Raw genomic sequence first — 7743 nt, 5'->3', positions numbered from 1 at the left:
TAGTGGTTAGCGTAGAGCTTAATTTTTATTTTTATTTTTATTTTTATTTGGGGTGGTTAACACATAACAGTCAGCTTTTAGCTTTTCTTTTTGTATTTTTGGTCACTTATAACTTGTTTTTAATTTAATTTAAGAAGTACGAACATTTTTATTTATTTTTTAGTAAAAAAAAGTACGAAGATTTAAAAAATGAATAAGATAAATTTTTACTGTCACCCAAATAAAAGGTAAAATCTTTACTATAATGTATAAGCTCGTTATTTTCATTTTCCGTGGGCCCTCAATATAGTCAGAGCCCATTGGTTATTATGCAGTCTCAAATTTTAACTAAACCGTCTCATCTTTAGAGTCATATGGGCCGGGCCCAACACTTTCCAAGTATAGAAACCAATACTTGAAAAAACGGCAACCGTGAAACTCAACCTCCGGTTACGGTTAAAAGTTAAGACCCCCAACACAAAAAAGCAGATTCCACACTCCACAACAGTATCCTCTCCTCTCACATTATAGCCATTCCCTACGAAAACCAAAAAGCTCAAAAAGAAAAACACCTTCTTCCACCACCATCAGAATCAACCATCACCCCCGAGACCCAGCACATGGTTCCTCTTTCTTCTATCTCTCATTTTAAGTAACTTTTGTCCAATTATTTATTTATTTATTTTCATAAACTAACACACTCTGCAACATTTTAATATTCAATTCTTTTTTTTCTTCTTTTCCTTTTCTGTTTCGTGCAGAGAATCTCTGATTTCGTAATTGAAGTCACTGATGCGCATGGCGTTTAATCGTACCCGTTCCTCGGTCTTCGTGCATTCTAATCCAATTCGAAACATCTAAGCTTAACTTACTTCTACTTCCTCTTGTTTTTTTCCTCTTCATTTCGCAAACTCGATCTCAAAAAAAAATAGGAAAAAAAAAAATGCTTACATGCATAGCACGTCCTAAGAAACTCGGGGAGGACTCGGTGAGTCACGTCGACGATTCGGACCCAAGCAACAATGCGAAAAACCAAGCTGTGAAGTCCCTCACATGTCAGATAAAGGACATGGCGTTGAAGGCTTCGGGGGCGTACAAGCACTGTAGCCCGTGCGCGGCGCAGAGTCGACTCAGAAGCGGAGCCGCCGAGTCTGACGCGGACTCGGAGCGGTTCCGGCGGTCGTACCGGAGGACGAGGACTTGGGGAAAGGAGATGGAGGCGAGGCTCAAGGGGATTTCCAGCGGGGAGGGGACGCCGAGCTCAGCCACCGGGAGCAGCCGGAGAGTGGTGCTGCTGATGGAAGATGACGAGCCTAAGGAGTGGGTGGCGCAGGTGGAGCCCGGCGTTTTGATCACCTTCGTGTCGCTTCCGCGTGGCGGGAACGATCTCAAGAGGATCCGCTTCAGGTACGTACACCTCTCTCTCTCTCTCTCTCTGTGTGTGTGTGTGTGTGTCGTATCGTTGCTTTCGATGTCGTTTTGAGTCGTAGTTAAGAGTTCAGAGACGGTGACTGTGTATGTAGTGCCCTAGTGATAATGACAATGGTGCCTTTCTTTTTAGCTACGGTGGACTGTCAATTTCTCATAATTGACACTAAATCACTATCGGTAGTTACTTTCTTTTGTTCTTCTTATTTTTTTTTTTTTTAAATATTATGCTTTGTATGTAGTTGGATTGGATTTGCACTAGTAGGTTATGTAGTAGGTTCTTCCTTCTTTGTTCTTACCTCTTAGGCTTGTGGTTTGTTTGGGGGGTAACGCCTTGAGTTTCTGTGTGTTGTTTTATTTAGTTTATCGCAATAATGAAAATGAGTTGGGAACTCCGAGCTTGGGATTCGTTTCCATGCATGATTGGCTTTATTTTTTTATTTTTATTGTTTTGAACATATGATTTATTAGGGTGAAAAGTATTATGTAATTTGATCTAGATTCATATTTGCATTTAGTATTTATAAACAAATATATTTTACCAAACAAAAGTAGAAAATTAACAGGAAGATACTAGAAAAAATATTTTTAAAAGAATGAAAAAAATAATTTCTGAAGTTTGGTTGTTATATGAATTGATATTAGGAAAAAAAATATGTTTATGTAATACTGATTTGAATGTAAATATGATAATAATGTCGAAAATAGAGTGCAATTTTATGTTCCTTACAGTTTATGTACAATGCAATGTTGGACTGCCAAAAAAATAATAGATTGCAATTGATTAAAATAAAAATATATAGCACCAAAATATATGATAAATACACAATTATAAGAAAGAGAAATGTTATATTTATAATCTCCTTTTCCTTATAACCTCTTACAATTATTTTTATATTTGTTGAATCAAAATCAAATCAATGATTCTCATTTAAATTTTTAATCTACGTCACATTTTCTTTCTATTTCTTATTTCAGTTGATATAACTATTCACCCTTATATATTAAATTAGAGTATCGCTTTAGAGTGGTTTAATCCTTTATAATATTATTTTAAATTTGAATTTAATTTCTTATTTCAGATGATATAAATATTTTTTATAGTTTTAAATATTTGTTAATGCATATTTTTATTTTAAATTTTTCTTTTATTTAAGTTTTAAATTTTATCTTAATTGAGAAATATTCTTGCAATATACAAATACTTACCGATAATTTTAAAATTTTATAGATTAGTGTCATCTGATTCGGTGGTTAAAAAGGTAAAACTCAGAATAAATAGCTATATATAATTTCTTCAAAAATGCTAACACAGCCTTGTCTATTTTTATTTTTTTGGAAAAGAGCCGTGCCTATTTTGTTTTGGTGAGAAAGGAACTTGGATTAAAAAAGAGGTAACAGGTTTGAAGGCCGTGCCTTTTCTGACCACTATTATCAATTATGCTAAGCTTACTCGTCACTAGCCCTTATTGTTGAAGCATCCAAAGTCCAATTTCCCAATGCCAAAAGTGGTTAACACGAACCGTCTTCTGTAAAATCTGAAAGGGTTTTAGGCGGGGCCCGCATTCCCCTGTATTTTCACGCCTTTGCCAAAAAGCATTCTAAAAAGTGGGTCCAAAAGCAAAACTATTGTGGTTTGAAAGTGGTTGTGGGCCAGTGTTAATTGCGTTGGGATCCTTTAAACTGGGGATTTGTCGTTTGGTCGGAGGAAGCTCTGCTGCTTTCTATTCAAATTTCTTCATGCCTGATTCTTCGTGACTTTGTCTTCCTCTAAATCTGCAATTTGCTGGGGAATGCTTCCATCATCTTCCACTCTGGAACTGTATACAAGACAAAGTGTGAACCTCTACTAAGTGGGGACCTAACAAAGTTGTATATAGATAACATAGGTTATAGTCTTGTACTCTTTCTGCCAAACTTCGTATTTGTCTTTCTTTTATCTTAGGATAAAAGCAAAAATGGCGTTAGTGTATTTTGGTCCTACTTGGTGACTTGAGAGGTACAATCCCAACCAATATGGTGCTGGTGGGTCACTGGGTGGGTCAATGCATAAATGATTTTCACCTTCTCTATTTCTCCCCCCTGAATTTCAGTTCAGATATTTAAGACACGGTCGTAAGCTAATATTAAAACCTACTGAAAAATCTAAAATCATTTCATTGTTTGGTGCGTTTAGTGATCAAGTTTGGACCCACCTGCTTTCGATTGCTTAGACAACTACCTTTAAGGTCAGTGTTGGCCTTAGAACAGCTTTATTTCCTGCACTGAGTGACCGGTTCTGCTTTTAATTATTCATCTGAGAATTCTTTGTCAAAAAGCATCTACTTGAGTGACCTAGCATAATTGACAAGAGTGTCATACAGCACAAAAAATTTAAAATTCGTCTAAAAATTTTGTCATCAAAATAGCATAATATTAAGGGTATTTTTTCCCCCTTTTTTGTTTACGTATCCTCATTTTATGCGCTTTATATATTTTTATGTGTATAAGAGATAATATTATTTTTTTTGTAAAGGATAATTTTATTTTCATAAAAAACATCGAACCCTAATTTTAATAGCAACAAATTGTAATTAATTTGTTGGATGTTTCAATCTTAGACTCTCGCGGACCACTCCGTATATTGAAGAATATTATTATTTAACATTCTACCTAACATCCAGCAACAAAAGAAAAAAAATGAACACAGAAAGGGATAAGACAATAGGAACCGTTCAGTTCTCAATTTTTTTTTCAGGGGTAAATAATTTTCATTAGTTTTAGATTACGGTTGCATTTGTTTCTTTTCAAGATGCAGATGCTTCGCGTCATAGTGCTCCATCTCATTTACATATGATATGATGACTTCCACGACTGATGAGTAACGAATTGAATTATAGTTTAATTTTTTATGTATATAGTCGCGAGATATTTAACAAATGGCAAGCTCAAAGATGGTGGGCAGAGAACTATGACAAGGTCATGGAACTTTACAATGTTCAAAGGTTTAACCGCCAAGCTTTCCCTCTTCCAACTCCACCAAGGTCTGAAGACGAGGTAAATTCTGAATTTAGGTAGCTCTTAGACATGTGTCGCGCACAATTTTGTAATCGGAGCTGCATGCTCCTTGAGCCAAAACTTATTTCTGCCATTTTTCTCCTATACATAAAAAAAAATAAATTACAATTTTAGTTTTTATAAGTTGTATTTAAATCTTCACTCACTTCAACCACTTGGGTTAAAACTCAAAAATAATCACTGCCCATATCTTTAGATTGTTGGTATTTTTATCATTTTGTGATGTAGGCTATTGGTAATTTGGTATGCAGATGCATACATGTGATGGCAGTGGTGCAAATAACAGTATTTATTCAAGTAGTTGTAGTTCATCATAGCAATCACTTTGGTCAAGGCCTATGAATAGTTTCTCAATGTGAAAAGTTTATATTTAATAATGATAATATACTTTAAAATATTTAAAATTGTTTGAATCCATAAAATTAAGTATATTCATTATATAAAAATAGTAAAGTTTTGACCTTATTTTTACTGTTTTTGTTTTGTGAATTTTTCTGGGTTGAAAAGCAGAGTTCAAAGCGTGAATCGGTAGAAGACAGCCCTGTCACACCTCCACTGACTAGGGAACAGCTACCTCGTAATTTATACCGTCCAGCAGGGATTGGAATGGGGTACTCATCCTCAGATTCCTTTGATCATCAATCAATGCAATCCCGGCATTACTATGACTTGAGTGGTATGAACTCTACCCCAAAGGTGTCCACCATTAGTGCTGCCAAGACGGATATATCATCAATGGATGCTTCTATAAGAAGTAGCTCATCTAGAGAAGCCGATCGCTCTTGTGACCTATCAATCAGCAATGCCAGTGACTTGGAGACTGAATGGGTTGAGCAGGATGAACCTGGGGTTTACATTACCATCAGAGCTCTGCCAGGTGGCAAAAGGGAGCTCAAACGAGTCAGGTTCAGGTACGCTTGCCACCATTTTTATGGCTAGAAAATTCCCTTGGGCTGTTCATCTTTATGCCAAAAATATGATGATTTAACTCACCACAGGTTATGTGGCTTGAAGTTTTAGACATCATTCCTGGGATTTAGGAGGTTCTTAGTAGTTCATCAATACCCAAGCTACTATTAGAAATAGTCATCCATGTAGAGATATAAAATCATCATTTCTGAGCCTCTACCTAGCACATAAAGTTTTTAGTAGAATTGATAATTTTCGACATAAAGCTTTATGACCCAATTCTCCCCCATTTTTAACAATGAAATTAAAGTTTAAATACTAGTTAAAATGAGCATGCATGGTTCATGCTTCATGATTCAGCTTAATTGTTTTGGACCGATGGCCTTTGACAATGTTAGTTGTTTGCTCACTGTACCCTTCTGTTATGCCTGCGGAGCCCAGTACCAAAGGCAGAGTAAAAATCCCTAGGATATATATGACCAGACTCAGTTTTAAGCCAGAAGCGACTTCAAAGTTGAAATTGCTACTCTGATGCTTTGTGTTTAGTCATTGTGCTCCTACAAGTAGTCTCAGATTCATAACCATTGTATAAATCTAGGAATGGGAAATTGGAAAAGCGCAATTTGAGTTTACTTTTTTAATTGTATTCTGATGTAGAACTATATAGAATTTATTTCTGGTGTTTCCTCATATGTGGTGCAGCCGAGAAAAATTTGGGGAGATGCATGCTAGACTATGGTGGGAAGAGAACCGCGCCAGAATACATGAAAAATACTTGTGAGATTTATCAAAGGTATGGCTGTTGGTGCTTTACAAAATGTGGAGGTGGTGTTGCTTATTATTTTGTTTAATCTCTGTTTTTCTATATAAAACCTCGTTATAGGCGATTAGATGTCATAACGGTGCTACTTGTACCTCTACCTTTTTGGGCCATATATACATCCCTAGACCCTAGCAAGCTCGAGTCTCATCTTCGTGCGATCGATTCTGGTTCTTCTCTTGGATGTAGGAAGTAAATTTAGCATCTATTAGTAAAAGAGCAACTGTTTTCTTGAAACTTCTAAGAAATGAGTGTAAATTATATAGCTGTTCAATTTGGATACAAAGAATGGATCTACTCATTATTTTTTGTTTCTTAAGCATCCAACTTGCAGCGTCTACATTCAGATATCTGCTATGATGAGCAAAGAAATGAACTTGCATGTGCGATGGAAGGAAAAACTTGTAAGCTCATAACTAGTGATATATAATGGCCATCTTTAACTACCCTCATTCACGTTCTATTTCACTTTCAACCATGTCCACTGACACTGTAATGCCCGAGTTTCATAGATCTCGTCTTCCTTCTGCAACTGAAAAAGAGAATAATGAATAGAAGAGAAGGATGCGTTTACAATTTTTTTTACAAATTACACTAAGTATGACCGGTCATACACTCTTGATTAAAAATTTGTAAGAGTTTGTAAACAAAAAATTTGTAAATATAACCTTCTCTTTCATATAATTCAAAATAAATTATTTAACGATATAGTTTTATTTTTTAAATTAACAAATAGATTTTTTTAATCTAATTATCTTTGTTCATTAAAGAAATGGGGTTTCAATCCGTGACGTTGCACTAAAGAAATTTGGTCCTGCAAAAAAGTATAACTATATACTACGAGTAATAATAGTTATAATATTAAAAAAAAAATTCTCTCCTCATAAGGTTGTTGACTGATATAGAGGGGAGAAAAAAATAACTTTAATATTATAACTATGTACTACCTATAGTACATAGTTATAATATGTAACATAACCAGATTTTTCTTCTTACAATATGATTTTTATATTTTCCAAAACAAATTGGCAAAATGGGTCAAGCTGACTTGCTCCACGGCCCACTTTTAACCCGTAAAAAATTATTGAGTAGGCTAGAAATATCAACCAATCCTGTTTTGAGGCAGGTTAATGGGTCAATTTGCCTAAAATATAAATCTATTAGGAAAAAAATAAATATATTTAATATTAATTTTTTATTTCTAATATCTAATATCTAAATATCTTTGAAGTTTGAAATAAGCCTCAAGCAATAACCAACGAGAAAATAATGGTTTAAGCCAAATATTTCATTTAATATAGTTACATAAGTTATGATTTAAGATTTATTAATAATTTTAGTGTTATTATATAACAAAAAAAATGACATATCCATGTAAATATATGCAAATGAATATATCATTGCATCTTGTAACTAGAATTTCATAAGCATCTGGTTTGATTTGTATCAATACCAGCATTAAAATTCAAAAACAGACTTGATTTTTTTTTTGTTAATATCTTTTTTTACTAAATCAAAAGTGAATAAAAAATAACATCCCTAATGAAACA

General features: G+C 34.4%; 1 protein-coding gene across 4 annotated transcripts; it reads left to right on the top strand.

The window, feature by feature from the left end:
* The first annotated feature begins 482 nt into the window (after positions 1-482).
* Positions 483-6456, top strand: LOC133284117 (protein Brevis radix-like 4). 4 transcript variants are annotated; one of them, XM_061481100.1, is made up of 6 exons: positions 542-631; positions 741-1386; positions 4308-4443; positions 4975-5375; positions 6076-6166; positions 6257-6456. In XM_061481100.1, exons 2-5 carry the CDS (start codon positions 923-925, stop codon positions 6152-6154), a joined length of 1080 nt encoding a protein of 359 aa, XP_061337084.1. In that variant the 5' UTR covers positions 542-631; positions 741-922; the 3' UTR covers positions 6155-6166; positions 6257-6456. The 4 variants fall into 4 exon arrangements, with proteins under 4 accessions (XP_061337083.1, XP_061337084.1, XP_061337085.1 ...); XM_061481099.1 differs by having other exon boundaries at positions 483-602; positions 6076-6456; XM_061481101.1 differs by having other exon boundaries at positions 4975-5369; positions 6076-6456.
* The last annotated feature ends 1287 nt before the right edge of the window (positions 6457-7743 follow it).

The sequence above is a fragment of the Gastrolobium bilobum genome, unplaced genomic scaffold (assembly GCF_033153095.1).
Source record: "Gastrolobium bilobum isolate Gb01-03AN ecotype WA unplaced genomic scaffold, APGP_CSIRO_Gbil_v1 utg14556, whole genome shotgun sequence".
Classification (NCBI taxonomy): Eukaryota; Viridiplantae; Streptophyta; class Magnoliopsida; order Fabales; family Fabaceae; genus Gastrolobium; species Gastrolobium bilobum.
Note: the sequence above shows the minus strand (reverse complement) of the source record. Positions and strands in the feature narration are given on the sequence as shown.